General features: G+C 42.0%; 1 protein-coding gene across 1 annotated transcript in view; it reads right to left on the bottom strand.

Annotated features, from left to right (window-relative positions):
- Positions 1–16,459, bottom strand: part of me1 (malic enzyme 1, NADP(+)-dependent, cytosolic) — an 89,421-nt gene that overhangs the window by 30,076 nt on the left and 42,886 nt on the right. Inside the window, exons 4-5 of the mRNA XM_079895196.1 lie at positions 7,222–7,297; positions 5,867–6,028 (exon numbers count right to left, since the gene is read on the bottom strand). Of these exons, the coding sequence (XP_079751322.1) occupies positions 5,867–6,028; positions 7,222–7,297 (238 nt within the window). The remainder of the gene's footprint in view (positions 1–5,866; positions 6,029–7,221; positions 7,298–16,459) is intronic.

The following is a 16,459-nucleotide window of genomic DNA, read 5'->3' as shown; positions in this document are numbered from 1 at the left end:
AGGGTCCGTCGGGACGGGGTCAGTCTACATCTGGTAGCCCCGTACTGGCCACCCGAGTATGGTTCTTAGACATCATAGCGCTCCTAGCAGGCCCCCCATGAGAGATTCCCATCAGGAGGTACCTTCTCTCTCAAGCCGAGGGCTCATCAAACCACCCTCGGCTGAAGCTGTAGAAGCTCTGGGTCTGGCCCCTGAGGGGGACCAACTCCTAAGTACTGGTCTCTCAGCCGAGGTTCTTGAGACAATCTTCTAGAGCTCTAGAAACTCTAAAAACTCTAGAGCTCCCTCCACGAGGAAGCTTTAGGCCTTAAAGTGGAATGTGTTCACTTTATGGTGCAGAGAATGCCAATTGGACCCAGGTAACTGCCTAGTTACTCCGGCATGACTTCAGACTCCGACATGAAGGCTGTGACCGAGCCTGCAGGAAGCGCTCACCGAGTTTACTTTTCTTTTGCCCTTCCTGCTTTTCTGTTGGCCAAATGATATTTAATTAGGCCATTGCTCTAGTTACAACCTTCAGCAGCTCCTCAAAAGCAGAGAAATGAGTTGGCAAGTACTCTAATTCTCCTGCCTCGATGCTTAGAACATCTAACTCCTCAGAGCCAGATAATTCTAACATCGGGTTCTCATCCTGAGCAGAGCCGCAGAGCGGGCTTCCGATCCCTGAATGGGAGCAATGGAGCTGGCTGCTGAGAGCTGAGAAAGGGCAGAGGCCGTCTCAAACTCGCCAGGCAGCTCCATTTACGATCCCCATGAACGCCACGCTGCCCCGTCGGACACGGATCCCGAACCATGGGGAGCGCGAGCCTGGCCTGTCTCATCGAACAAGGCCAGTCGGGAGAGGAGCGTTCTGAGCAGCAGTAGCAGCTCACAGTTCGCACTGACAGCACCCTTGAGCGCTGCCTGTGCATGCTCCGCTCCAAGGCACATAACAAAAAGCGAGGGTGTGTCTCCTTCTGTGATGTATCTGAGACAGGAAGATGCATACTGCCTATATTGCCTCTCACCCGCCATACTTTCACTCTTTTTGATAAGGAATGCTTATACAAGTCACACAAAATGCTAGCTGAAGAGCAGAAGCTAACACTGTTGTGTGCCGGCATCCCTTTGTAGCTTCTCTGTACACCATCACGTTACGTCATGACACAACACCAATCGAGACTGGACTAGTTCCTCACGTGCTTCAGACGCTATCACGCTGGAGGTGTTCCCCAAAGTGTCGTCTTCGACACAATGCGAGTTTCCTTGAAAGGGAACCACCTGAGATAATTCTGGCAAAATCAGGACAAAGTTGGATCCTAGATCAGCTTAGAAGTGAATATGAGTACTGATTGGTCAGTGGGTGATGAGAGAAAGCCCTTTTCTCTTCAGGATTAACTGGGTTTTGATGTACCATGCTTTGTGTGTGTGAACTGTATGTGTATGTAGTCTTTCAGGTGAGATTAAGGCACAGGAACAGTCAGGGTCTGTTAGCCACAGTCAGAGAAGAATGAGAAAATGAGTGTCAGAGAGAGAGAGAGAGATCCCTTTGCCTAGGCCACCCACAACCTAAACAGGCAGCACTTTGTTTGTGATGACATCATTTGGTTTCCTTTCAGTATGTGAGTGTATGAGTGTGGATGAGGTCACATGAGGTGATAGCAGTTTAGACAGAGTATCCCAGCTGTCAATCAGCAGAAGGAGCCTCTGAAGTTCAATGATGATGTGTAAGAGACGTCATCAGAGATCATATTCCCCTTTTACACCAGACACATCAACAGACTTGGTATCAGCGATCATAATCTGTTGTCTGGAGGTCTGTGTATACAGGAGCTCAGAAATTTCCATGAAATATAGCACTGTTTAGACAAGGCACAATACACTAGAAAAACTCACAGGAGGTGTTTACACAAATAGTGTTTACATGGGTTTGATTGCAAACTGCTTTGGCTGTTTGTGTGTGTACAATCTGGATCTACACTGCAGTTGCAAAACTGCAAAAAAACAGTTAAAAAAATACTGAACCTGTCCTCAGCTAACGGAGTGACAACTTGTATCAAGGTGTAACTAGTTGAAAGTACAGCTATCCGTAGCGAAATTTTGATCCCAGATTAAGATATTTTCAGATCCTGCCTGACTATCTCCCAATCTATAATTAAATTAATTAAATACTTAAAATACATGTAAATACTTAAATTAAAAACAATTGTTTTAAACATATATATATATACACACATTTCAAAATGTATCTCATTATAACACACACACACACACACACACACATATAATCTCAAAAACCTCATACATCAAATGTAATATGTTCTTAATAAACAGTTTTAATTATACTGTGTTCTTATACTATTTATTACTGAACAAATAAATCTACACAATATTTAAATTCCTCAAAAACCTCATAAGATATAAATATAATCATAATAATAATGTTCAAAATAAATTTTACTAATGTGTTGTTCTAATACTATTTTAGAATTACTGTATGTATATGCTTGAAAATTTGATTGTTAAAATTTTCAATATTTTATAATAAAATATATATTATTTTATATTTAAACAATATTTTAGTAGTATATATTTCAGTATATAATACTAAAATATAATCTAAATACTATACAAAAATAATATGTATAAAATCCTAAATATAATAGGATAGCATATGTAATAGTGTATATATTTGTTGAGTGCAAACAACTGCAATTACAAGGAGCAAATAGTATCTGACATGAAATCCAGTTTGCTGACATGAACAATTAGCGCACTTAAGCTATCCATAAAAAACCTGTGCAAAGCCCCTCCATGTTATTTGCACATCTTGAACTTTCTCGAGCAGCCAGACCACAGACAGCGTTCTTTACGGATTAGAGTTTAACCAGAGCGTACAGGGCCTGGATCAAGCAACCATAAATTATGCTGATCCTGGATCAGATTCCTCACTGTCTGAATTGATGTTAATGGCTGTGTTTGGAGAGTCAAAACTGACCCAGGTGCAGTTGTCAAGCTCCCTCTGAAAGGCAGAAAGAAAGGAGTCAGCCTGACCCCAGTCAGTAGGCGTCTTGCTCCTTTAGAAATAACAGTAGACTTAATCCTTTAATAACACTAATTTTATCATCTGACTGCACAATCCTATAAAACGCACACACACAGCTGTGGGGGTATAAGCAGTGAGTTCATCAATCAGATCTGTCATCTCCTCAGAATATCCTGAAAACGAGGTCTTAATTACCTCAGACTTCATGCAAAGTCGGCCAAATGGTGCAGCAGAAGTCTTTCAATTTTAGACTTCTAGAGGGACAGAAGACTTTTTATCATGAACACATGCATGCAACATTAACACAGACAGTGCAAAATAAACAAATAAATAAAGTTAAACCAAAACAAATGATAAAAAAAAAAGCTGAATCCAGCTGAATACACTTGGATGCAGACAGAGACAGGGGCCCAAAATCTAGAGTCACCTCATTAAAGTTTTTGATGCCTGAGGATACGTTGAATCGCTGATTGGCCACTCTGGATTTAGCATTGCAGCAGAAGACACATGTGGAGCTGGCCTGCACAATACTGAAGCTGAACCGAATGGGAAAACTGACTCAGAGCAGTTACACAACAGTGTTAATGTGCTTTTACCCTCTTACTCATTTATGAGCTTTTGTACAGAACCAACAAGAGTGTGAAATCAAATGAGTTAACGAACTTTAAATTTTAGTGTAAAAGCAAGAATTGTTGACATGATATATGACCTCATATTAACTGAGATATACATATATGCATACCTTGAATTTAAAGCAAGATGCTTTGGGTAAGATAGTTGAGTTTATTTATTTTTTTGAGAAAAGTCTCTTATGCCGAGTACACACTGCACGATTTTATCCCTGATTTTTACTTGCCGACAGTTTTGTGTAAATCACTGACAAATGCCTGAAATCTGAGGCAAATCGGTGCTCGCTCACGTGAGTGACAATCGTGTAGTGTGAATGATCAAAGACGCGATTCTAAGAGATGCCCCGATGCCCATAAAATATTTAGCATGCTTAATATTTGGACCTGTCTGTGACTGGAAATTACATCGGCGACGACCTACAGCCAGTGAGAGAGCTAAGATACAGGGCAAGGGAAAGTTCAGGGGGGAGGAGTCCTGCAACAGAACATCAGCAAGCATGTCTTCTGATGGCTTCTTTTTTCTTCTTTGCTACAAATCGGCGCACAGACAACTTGGACCACAAGCTTCTTGCGTAATCATTTTAAAATAAGAAATCCAGTCTCGCGCGGGAACTCCTCTCACGTGTGATTTTACATTATTTCCTGTATCAGTTCTCATGTGTGTTTGGTTTGTAGGCCAGACAGAGTTGTCTGCGATTCTTCCTATTGAAATGTTGTCGCCGATTTGTCGTGTAATGTGCACACAAAAGCAATTAAATGGTACCCCAGACAGTCGTGTAGTGTGAGAAGAACAGCAATCTGACGACTTTGAAATCGTGCAGTGTGTAATCAGCATTATGTTCACCAAAGCTGATCAACATTATGTTCACCAAAGCTAATCAGCATTACGTTCACCAAAAATACAATAAAAACAGTAATATTGTGAAATATTGTTACAATTTAAAATAACTGTTTTTCTATTTGAATATATTTTAAAATGTATTTTATTCCTGTGATGGCAAAGCTGAATTTTCAGCAGCCATTACCTCCAGTCTTCAGTGTCACATGATCCTTCAGAAATCTGCTGCTGAAAATGTAGCTTTGCCAAATTCTTTTAATTTGTAATAATATCACTGTTTTTACTGTATTTTTGATGAAATAAAAATAGCCTTAATGACCATAAGAGAGAAAAAAATCATATTTATTCCAGACTTTTGGCTGGAATAAATGTTGACAACTTGTTGGTTCCCACTGTATTTGTAGCCAATGAGCTTGCTGCTCAACTTTCAAATGATTGCCTATTGTTTGCAGTAGCAGTTTGCAGCATGCTTTCACAAACCCTCCTCCTTCTCCAGCTTCACCTGTATATATCTGCTAAGGGGGCGATTCGTGGATGCTTGTACAGCAGCAGCATGTCTTGCTTGCTCATTGCAGCATGTGGTGTGTATAAGCAGTGGCAAATTCCGTACTTGCTCTGCAAAAGCAGCAAAAAAAGCAGCAGCAGCAGTAGCAGTGTAGCAGATCTATTCTGCCAAGACCAAACACATTAACATTGTCATACACATTATGCCAAACTCTCTGAGAGTTTTCATGACAGAAATATATATTTTTTGACTTAGGCCCAGCAATTTTTCTCCATTACTTTGTGTCCATAAAAAATCTGATTAAATGAATCCACTAAATTGAAATGAATGTTAATGTCATTTTGAGACCTACAGTTGTACTGTATACATAAACTACTGTATAACTAAAACACAAAGGCTTGAAAGTCATACACTTTCTTAGTCTCTTCTTTTCTCACTTTACTCTGTCTTTCTCCCTCCATCTGAGATTCAGCATCTATGATGGCATGGCTTAGCCACTGCTCTGGCACAGAAGGGGAGTGCCAGGTGGACACTGGCACAAAGCCTTGGTAGATGAGGCAGTGGTTTTCTATTTCTGCAGTGCCACACCCTTAGCCCTGTTGAGAATGACACAGACTTTATGCTTGCTATATTTACATTTATCTGAACTCAAAGGGCTATCCATAGCCTACAGCAGTAACCTACGTCCTTCTGCTACAACACTGCAAAGTTGCGACCGTTGAAAACAAACAAGTTGGCGGATTAAAGTCGTGAAAGAGGATGTGGTTGCTATGAATAGGTATGTCTTTGATTATGTCAAGGAAAGAAAGATGGCAAGTGGGTGTCAGCAGTCACGGTCTGGATGGCTGTGGTGCCACATGTCTGCCTACCTCATTGTCTGTCCCCACATCCAGCATAACAGGCAGGCACTGCTGAGGCGGCATTCCACCACAGGCGGTGTAGAGGGCCAGTTTACCCACTGGGATGCCCATGCCATAGCAGCCCAAATCCCCCAGGCCCAGAATCCTCTCTCCATCTGTCACTACTACAGCCTAGAAAAAAATATAATACAACCAAATTATTGAGAAAGTCAGCAAATTCAGAAAGAGACTGCATGAAAAGCCAAATCATTTGTAAAATTTTAGGTGAACAAAGATTTTTTTTAGCCAAAAATATGGGCCATGCATGCATTATGTGAGGAATCTCCATAGGCGTAATGATTTTTACTGTCACAGTTATGTTCAGTTAGTTTCTGTTTTCATGGACCTTTAGTTTGTTATTTTCAGTCACACCTGATAATCCTGAATTTATTTTTTTTCATGATTTCCAAAAAGATATTAAACAGCACAACTGTTTTCAACATTGATATTAATAAGAAATGCTTCTTGATCACTAAATCAGCATTTTAGAATTATTTCTGATTAATCTTATGACAATGAAGACTGGAGTAATGATGCTGAAAATTCAGCTTTAACATCACAGGTTTTACTATTTTTACAGTATTTTTGATCAAATGAATGTAGCCTTGGTGAGCATAAGCATTCTTTTAAAAACATTAATAAAATCTTACTGACCCCAATTTTTTGAATGAAAGTGTGTATATATTGTTTTGGACACTACAGCAGCCCGCACTTTTAATTCACCCTACAAAGCTTTCTGATCTAATTTATGCATTTTATTATCAAATCCCTTTCTTCATTGAATTTGTATGTTTTTGCCCTGGATTAAACATATGTATTTATAGCTGGATCTATGATAGGCTAGTTTGGCTTGTAAGTCTACCCTCCAGTAACAACAGATTCTCTGCTTTTATAATCACATTTTTACATATTCACAATAACCTACCAAATTAAAAAAAACAGCACAAGTTGTGTAATTCAATCCAATTACCGAACGCAATTGATCCCAAAGCAAGAACAACGTGTTTTTTCCTGTTAACATTGTGATGCAGATGCAGTAGGTGTTTGCCCTTTTTACTGCTTCATTTCATGCCACCCCGCATTGTTCCTCAACACGCCAAAGCCCTACAGGGTGCGACATCATTACCTTAATAACTTTTAAATGCTTAACGAGCAGATTAATATGACTTTATGGCATCGTTTTCACGGTACAAGTCATACAAATTTGGAATCAATGTCTTTGGCATTGTTGAAACCCTGGAGTTTTAATTTGAGTCTGACAGTGAGAGTTCTGGTACATTGTGTAATAGTACAGGGTGGTGTAGATGTAAGTGGGCAGAACTCACACGAATGTCCTTCTCTGGCCAGCTCTGAAGTAGTGTGGAGATGTGGGAGCGGTCATGAATTGTAATAAATAAGCCCCTGAGAGAGAGAAAAACAAAACATGGTCAATTGAATTGAGCTGTCCGTGTCGGCAAGTGTTTCCATTCATTTTATAAATGGAATCAGATTACTAAAACATTTAAACAAACCAGTGGACATCTAAAATGATGAGGTAGAGTACGTTTAATTATGTCCAGTGTAGATTCATTTTCCAGTTCCATTTGGAGCAATTAATGTACCACCTTTAGGTAAATGTAATGATAGGCGCATAGCTCCTGACTATAAAGAGGCTCATTCACAGATTTTTTTGTTCAATTTTAATGATTGATTTTGGCATAGTCTCCCCTGGCATGTGACTCACAACCCTGTGTTGCCCTTACATTTACTGTCAGCTTCAGTGTTGTTAAGAAAACTAAAAATATAAAAAATATATAAACTTTAAAATTCAAACAAAAATAAGAAGTCGCTTTGGCAACTAACCGAAATACTAAAACTACTAAAACTGAAATAAAAATACAAAAAGCTAAATAGAATTATAAAAAAAAACTAATAAAATTACAAAAACCCATTAAAATGAAAACTTAAATTTTAAAAATAAAAGCCAAAATATTAATAAATACTATAATAGTATGTAAAAAAAATAAAAAAATAATGGTCACATTGAGCTTCCTCTGAAACTTCTGAAAATATCTGCTGCTGTTGCTGAGCTACTATAAAAAAAGTTGATTATATGTTATTTAATCCCATATTTCAGTGTGCTTGCTTTGCTTTATTTCTGTACTCTCCATGATTTTTGCTTCAAAATCAAATCTATCAACCTCCCAGTGGAAGGTTCAATCACTCCCACATGTTTACAATGAATGCTATTTTTTATAGGCACCAATTCCACCCATATCCTTCTTCAAATAATTAAATCATCAGCTTCAATCCTGGGCTACTTCGACAAGAAACCTGTTTCTCAAAAAAGCTTCTCAAATGCACCTCCTGTTACCACTTGTGATTGAAGTTCAAGGGGAGGGTTACTGATTTTGTGTTTCAACAGATGCTGTTTGAGCTAGTTAAACCACCCTGGATCAGTCTGGAAAGTCATGCTCGTTGAAAAAGGCGGAGACTCAAAACACCTTTGTAGATTAGAGGCTATACTTGACGGATCAATGCCTAGAACAATGAACAAACGCTCACTTTTGCACACCTATAGATTGTTTGTTTTGTTTCGAAACAGGGACTTAATTTGTTACATATGTTGCATACATAACAATATGTTGCATTTTATTCTTGGTTCGGTTGGCTTTCACAAGGCAACCTTTCAAAGCGTACCAAAATGTGTTCACGCAAGTCACATGCAAGTGCAACTGTCCTCTTCTTGGTCAGAGTTTCCTCTGTCATTCATCAAGATGATTGACAAGTTCGCTCCATAAGCTTATTGTGGCTTTATTTGTAACTGCCGAGACACATTCAAACACTATACGAATGTAGCCATCATTCCCACTGTTAAAATATATATTACATTCTTACTACATAATTCTACAGCAAATTCATGGATCAAATTCAAACTCCCAGCGCTGTCTAGAGGTTAACAGTTTCAAGACACACTACGAAACTATACGAATGTTATAATGTAGCTAGCAGGAATCAAGGCTTCATCGCGACAGCATTCTCGCACAGAGAAGCGCAATTACACAACATTTTAAGATGAAGAGGTGCTCTTTTGGTTTTCAACTGTGATAACTAATGTGCTCACTCACAGAATCAGACACTACTGCTATTTTTATAGCAAATTTCCGGTTAGGATTTATAATACCATTTGGTCCATTGAGTAGGATTCCTTTCACACCTCAAGCGAACCACCCCACAGTTTTTTTGCAATATCTGACCACTGTACCACATGACATATAGCCTATAACAAGCTCTCACCTGTTTATTTTTTAGCATTGTTGGGAGGAGTAACATTTACATATGTGGCCTCAACATTTAGTTGGCATTTAGACTTGTTCAGTTTTGACTGGAATCAGTCTCAGACCACCTCCTGAAGTAGTTTGAGTGATCGAATTTAAATCCGTCTCAAATGTGTTTCTGAGGTTATTTACACCTGGTCTTTTCACAATCAGAAAGCTATTCGATCTGAGAAAACGCATGAAGTGACCAGGTGTAAACAGGCCCTCAGATGTGGCACATGTTTGACCAGTTTTATATATGTGTTCTATGAGTGGTGTATGATCTTGGTGTGTGGTGTGTCTTAGTTGCTAATGGTTGTAGGGCAAAGAGGAGTGGAATAGCTGTCAATCATGGGAAAAATAATAAAAATAATTAAAAAATAATAAGATGTATGAATGTACATTTAAATAGTTTATTAATCATTTACTTACACCTAAGTGATCTTATGAACCACTGACAACTCCTAAATAACTGGTTTGTAAATAAAGCAATACTTCATTTAGAAATGATAAATTGATCATTAATAAAGTATGAAAATACAATTATCAAACACATTATATATATGCTTATAAATCAAGAATAAAAAATGTATAGCTGTATTTATAAACTGCTTATTAATAACAGTCTGATTAATTTTGAGTCTTGAACTGTAAACTCTCAAGGGTTGGCTTTCTAAATATATGTTGGTTATGTGTCTATTCAGAATGACTTATGAGCAGCAACCTTTTTTTGGGGTATGTCATGTATATGCATCATTTGCCAAAACTGGGGCTGTCTGGTAAGGGGTTAATGTCTATTAATGCTTTATAAATTATGAATTAACTGTTTAGTGATGCTTAACTAACGATTAATAATGTGCAGTTATTATAAAGTGTTACCAACTTGTCTAAGAAAATGATTAATAAAACACATATAGGCAAAAGCCCCATGTTTACTCTCTTCACTGACACAGACGAAAATGAAAAGACTAAAAGTCAAAGCTTAGCTTTAGGGAGGGAAGAGACAGGGCAAGATAAGGAGACAGAGTGATGGAAAGAGGAGAGAGCAGGTATTGACAAATAATCTACTGCCCACTGACATGGTACTGACATGGTTTTAAAGCTATTTCGTATCCATTTTTTGGCCTTCAAACTTCTTGAAATGCACATATGTAGATCAGAGAAATAAAATTTGTATAGGGGGAGCCTGGCCCCCAACCCCCCTAACTAGCTCAAATTTGGGACCTTGGTGATTATAAAATCCTGCCCAAGACCCTGCTTGCAAGATTCTCTCTGTAGCTTAATCTCTCGCTCTTTTTCACTTTTAAGTTTTTATTTTCTGGTCTCATGAAATCCACTGAGTCGAGTTGGATGAGCAGGACCCCTGGGACATCCTTCACACTGACCTCAAAAAATATCTCCAGAACATACACCTACTGTAGATCTTTCTTCCTTCCACCTACGGCTTCATGGAAAACGTCCAATCTCTCAGTCAGCCTGAGTTCACAGAATCCATAAAAAAACAGATCATTCTTACATCTGGAAGAATCTTGAAATTAGACTTCACCAGGTGGACTTGATCCAATTCCATGAAGCCTACAAATTGAGGCCATCTTGTGACAGGAAGAAACCTCAGGCAATGACAGGAAATCTAAAGATGGGTATATAACAAATTATATGACTCCAGGGTTACAGTTTAGACATCCTTTTATGCGTCAACAAGATGTTGCTAAATTCCAGTGCAGCGGAAAAGGCGCATAAGAGCTCTTCCTCAGTAGCTGAACTAAAGTCAAATGAAAAGCACACGCCTGGGAGCAGGGATCAGGCTCGAAACACAAACATAATTCAGACTGCATGCTCCTCTGACACAGAACTCTTTCATTCTTTCATTTTCACAAGCATGAAAAATAACCTCTGCAGCTTCAGTAAACAAACTTTTTAAAAATTTAATAAATGAAATGGATATTGTCAGGAGCCAACTCGGTATATATTTAGTATAAAATATTATACTGTCCCACCGTTCAAAGGTTTGGGATCGGTAAGTATATGTTTATGTTTTTAAAAGAAGCCTCTCACCAAAGCCTCTCATAAAAAATACAGTAAAAACTTTAATACTGGGAAATATTATTACAATTTAAAAGAACTATTTTCTATTGTAATGCATTTTAAATAGCAATTCTTGTGATGGCAAAGCTTAATTTTCAGCAACCAGTACTCCAGTCTTCAGTGTCACATGATCCTTTAGAAATCATTCAATGCTGATTTTGTGCTTAAGATTTATATTATCATCAATGTTGAAAACAGTTGCCCTGCTTAATATTTAATTTTTTTTTCAGGGTTATTTGATGAATTGAAAGTTAAAAAGAACAGCATTTATTTGAAATAGAAATCTTATGTAAGATTATAAATGTCTTTGCTGTCACAGTTAATCAATTTAATACATCCTTGCTTAGTTAAAAAAAGATTATACTATACCATAAAGCATCTGGTGTTGCACAAGAAGTTAATCTCAATGTTAGTAACATCCTGTCTACTAAGATGCCCTCCTCTGGTCATTTTTATAGACATGTACTTTGCTGCCCATAATATCCCATAGTCCTGTGCATGTGATTTGGTGGTTGGTTGAAAGTATAAAAATGGCATCTAAAGGAGTGGATGCAAGTAAATGAATCTGTAAAATGTCAATTTTCCCTGTAGCCACCAATGTATGATTCCAATTCTGCTGGGAAATAGGCATAGTACTCATTAAAATTTTGCTTAGTTATGTCTAAAGATCTTTCAAATTTGTTTAACATCATTGCAAATGATGTTATGATGCCTTGGAAACCTGTTTCTTCTCATAAACATTTCAGACTAAAGTGTCCCAGGTTTTGACTGCTCTATGAAATTCTCCACAGTGACTCAAACTTATGCATGATGAGGGGAAAACCACAACAGATCTTTTAAACAGGTTTGAACCATACCCAGACAGCCTGGACAACTTCCCCCACATTATGTCTGACATAGTTCTGTCAAAAGTATGGGTACTTTGGTACCAAGTGAATACTGCAATTTAAAAAATGTAACAATACCAGCATTTCTGTAGTAACAGTTACACTAAGCACCGGGAACTTGGTACCTGCTGACAGGCGGCTGCTTTCCTAAGCGCTCTGTGCATCAAGAGCATCAAAGGTTTCTATTTACATCATGTTCCCTTTCGAGGGAACTCGAACTGCGTCGATAAGACACTTTGGGGAACGCCCTTAGCGTAGTGGCTCTGAAGCATGAATGAAACTAAGCCAATCTTGATTGGTGTTGCGTCATGACGTAACGTGTGACGGCATACACGGAAGCTACAAAGGGACGCCGGCACACAAAAGAGTTAGCTTTTTGCTCTTCAGCAAGCGCTCTGTGTGAAACTGTCTGTCCTATTTGGTGTTGTTTGTCCCATAAGAATTGTCTCAAATAAGGTCTGCATTGCAATATAGAATCTTGTGGCTCGGATCTCGCGTTTGCCGAGGCAGCGCGTAGATTACGGGTCTACTGTGCAATAAAGATTCTGTGACTGGGATCTCGCGTTTGCCGAGGCAGCGCGTAGATTTAAGGTCTGCATTGCAATACAGAATCTATAGTGGCTCGGATCTCGCGTTTGCCAAGGCAGCGCGTAGATTACGGGTCTACTTTGCAATAAAGATTCTGTGACTGGGATCTCGCGTTGCTGAGGCAGCGCGTAGATTAAAGGTCTGCATTGCAATACACAATCTATAGTGGCTCGGATCTCGCGTTTGCCGAGGCAGCGCATAGATTACAGGGCTACTCTGCAATAAAGATTCTGTGTGGGTGCGAGGCATGCACAGTCAGCTCCTGAGGGTGCTGGCTGTGTTGATTGAGAAATATCTCAACGCACACAGCCGTGCGTTTTCGGGTGTTTCAGCCTCGCGCCCATTGACTTTCTTCTCGAGAGATGAAAGCCAAATATATTGTGAACAACTCGAATCTCGCGTTTGCCGAGGCAGTGCGTAGATTACGAGTCTGCAATAAAAGGGACACACGCGATCTGTGAAATAATACTGTTTGGGTGCGAGGCATTCACAGTCAGCTCCTGAGGGTGCTGGCAGTGTTCATTGAGAAATATCTCGGCGCGCGTGCATCCGTGCGCTGTCGGATGTTTCAACCTCGCACCTGTTGACTTTCTTCTCGAGGGATGAAAGCCAAATATATTTTAACGGCTCGAATTAATTCAGCCTACCATCCAGACCGTGTTTCACTTATCCAGTGTTTTTGGCTGCATTTAATTCTGAGCAGCGAACGCCGAAAATCGAGATGAAAATGGCTGTCCCCCCCCCGTGGAGGGACGAGCGAGAATCGCTCCTCCGCGGAGCCCTCAGGAAATCGATGTTGTATCCAGCGTCAAGTGCGCTTAGGGACACATCGGTTTTCAGCGAATGCACACTGTAGTGCCCGCCCAAAAGGCTTGCGGCCAGGCAGTGTTCGCGTCTGCACATCGGAAACTGTTTTCGATTATTCCCTGCCGGTCCTCTGGTTCAGGGTGTCGAGAACGAAACTGAAAGAGCCTCCCCTCTGGGGAGCCCTGAGGAAATCGATGTCTGGTTCCCGCTGTAAAATGCGCTTCGGGACACATCGGTTTCCAGCGAATGCACGCTGCTCTGTCTGCCCCACAGGCTTGCGGCCAGGCAGCGCTCGCGTCCGCACATCGGAAACTGTTTTCGATTATTCCCTGCCGGTCCTCCGCTTCAGGGTGTCGAGAACGAAACCTAAAGAGCCTACCCTCTGGGGAGCCCTCAGGAAATCGATCTTTGTATCCCGCCGTAGAGTGCGCTTCGGGACACATCGGTTTCCAGCGAATGCACGCTGCTCTGTCTGCCCCACAGGCTTGCGGCCAGGTAGCGCTCGCGTCCGCACATCGAGAATCGTTTCGACCAAACCCTGCCGGAGAGCCGCTTCAGGGGATCGAGAACGAATCTTGAACGATACCCGAAGCCAGCCTCGAGAGGCTGGTTCCCTTGGGGTACAGACTGCAGTTCAGTTTCTGCCCAGCAAAGTTCAACGGGGTGGTCTGGACTGTAGTCGACCCAAAGCAGGGTCGGGTGTTGGAACAAGAAGTAAACTCCCTGCTGGTAAAGGAGGCTATAGAACGTATTCCTCCGCCAGATAGGGAGTCCGGGTTTTACAGCCGCTACTTCATAGTTCCCAAGAAGGATGGGGGGTTGCGTCCAATATTAGATCTCAGGCACTTGAATCGGTCTCTGGGGAGGTTCAGGTTCAAGATGCTCACCATCGTGAATCAAATTCAATCCGAGGATTGGTTTGTCATGATAGATCTGAAGGACGCATACTTCCACATATCCATCCTTCCATCTCACAGGAAGTTCCTAAGGTTCGCTTTCGGGGGCGAATCGTACCAATATCAGGTTCTTCCGTTCGGCCTAGCTTTCTCCCCTCGCACATTTAACAAATGCATGGATGCAGCTCTAGCACCGCTGAGGCTTCTGGGTGACTGGCTGTTTTTGGCCCAGTCACAAGAGCTGGCAGTTCGGCATCGAGATGTCGTCTTTGCCCACATCCAGAGCCGGGGGTTGAGACTCAACACGAAAAAGAGCGTGTTGGCACTAGCCCAGAGAACCACGTTCCTGGGAGTGGTGCGGGACTCGGTCACGATGCGGGCACAATTGTCTCCTGCACGGATCGAGTCCATCCTGGCCACGGTGACCAGGATAAAGCTAGGCCAAGCCATAACTGTAAAACATTTTCAGAGAGTGTTAGGGCTCATGGCAGCAGCGTCCAACATCATTCCTTTCGGCCTGCTGCACATGAGGGCCCTGCAGTGGTGGTTGGAAACCAAGGGGTTCTCCCCGAGGGGGAACACATTCCGCATTATCAGGGTTACGCGCAGGTGCCTTCATTCCCTATCTATGTGGAAGAAAGCTTGGTTTCTGTCCCAAGGCCCCGTGCTGGGAGCGTCATGTCGCCGGAAAGCCGCTTCGACAGACTACTCCCTCACGGGCTGGGGCACGGTCATGGATGGTAGGGCTCTGAGGAGCTTCCTCCCAGACCTCAGGGGTCACCACACAGACAATGTGTCGGTGGTCTGTTACTTGATTCATCAGGGGGTTCTGAGATCGCACCCTCTATCCAGATTGGTGCATCAGATCCTCCTGTGGTCCCTTGGGAAACTATTATCTCTCAGAGCAATGCACGTCCCAGGGGACCAGAATCAGTGAGCAGACATCCTGTCGAGGCAGGGGCTGAGGCCCGGGGAATGGAGACTTCACACTGAGGTGGTGAAGTCGATATGCGAGAGGTTTGGCCCAGTGGAAGTGGATTTGTTTGTGTCTCGAGGGACGTCCCACTGTCCACTGTGGTTTTCTCTCACCCATCCAGCCCCATTGGGTTTGGATGTCATGGTACAGACATGGCCGAGGCTACGCCTGTACGCTTTTCCCCCGATCGCTCTGCTCCCGGGAGTTCTGGAGAGGGTCCATCGAGACGGGATCAGCCTACTTCTAGTTGCGCCGTACTGGCCGGCCCGGGTATGGTTTTCATCATAGCACTCCTGGCAGGCCAGCCTTGGCAGATCCCTCTGAGGAGGGACCTGCTTTCACAGGCCGGGGCTCAATATTCACCCTCGACCAGACCTGTGGAAACTTTGGGCCTGGCCCCTGAGGGGGCTCAGTACCTAGAGGTTGGCCTGTTGGCTGGAGTGGTTGAGACCATACTCAGTTCCAGAGCTCCTTCCACGAGGAGATTGTACGGCCTAAAGTGGAATGTGTTTCCACTTGGTTTAGAGAGCGTGAGGTGGACCCATTTAACTGCCCGGTTGCCTTCAGTGCTAGAGTTCCTCCAAGATCGCCTCTCGGCTCGTCTTACCCCGTTCACACTCAAGGTGTACGTGGCTGCCATTGCAGCTTTCCACGCTCCTCTGGGTGATGGGCCTCTGGGGAGACAGGTGCTCAGGTGCTCTCTATTTCTCAGGGGTGCCTGGAGTTTTCTCCAGGCGACATTAAGGCTATCTTGCATCCTAGGCCAGGCAATGTGCCTAAGTGCCATTTAATGTGGCACGGCTTACGGTTCTGCAGGTTTTTCATCCTCCACCTCACGTGACAGCGGATGAAGAAAGACTTCATTTACTCTGCCCTGTCAGAGCTCAAGATTTATGTCCAGAGGTCTTCTTCATGGTGGAAGTCAGACCAGTTGCTGGTGTGCTTCATGTTGCCCAAGAAGGGGCTTCCCGCATCCAAACAGACCATCAGTAACTGGGTCGTTCAGGCTATCTCTATGGCCTAACAGG

The sequence above is a fragment of the Squalius cephalus genome (assembly GCF_949319135.1).
Source record: "Squalius cephalus genome assembly, chromosome: 15".
NCBI lineage: Eukaryota > Metazoa > Chordata > Actinopteri > Cypriniformes > Leuciscidae > Squalius > Squalius cephalus.
Note: the sequence above shows the minus strand (reverse complement) of the source record. Positions and strands in the feature narration are given on the sequence as shown.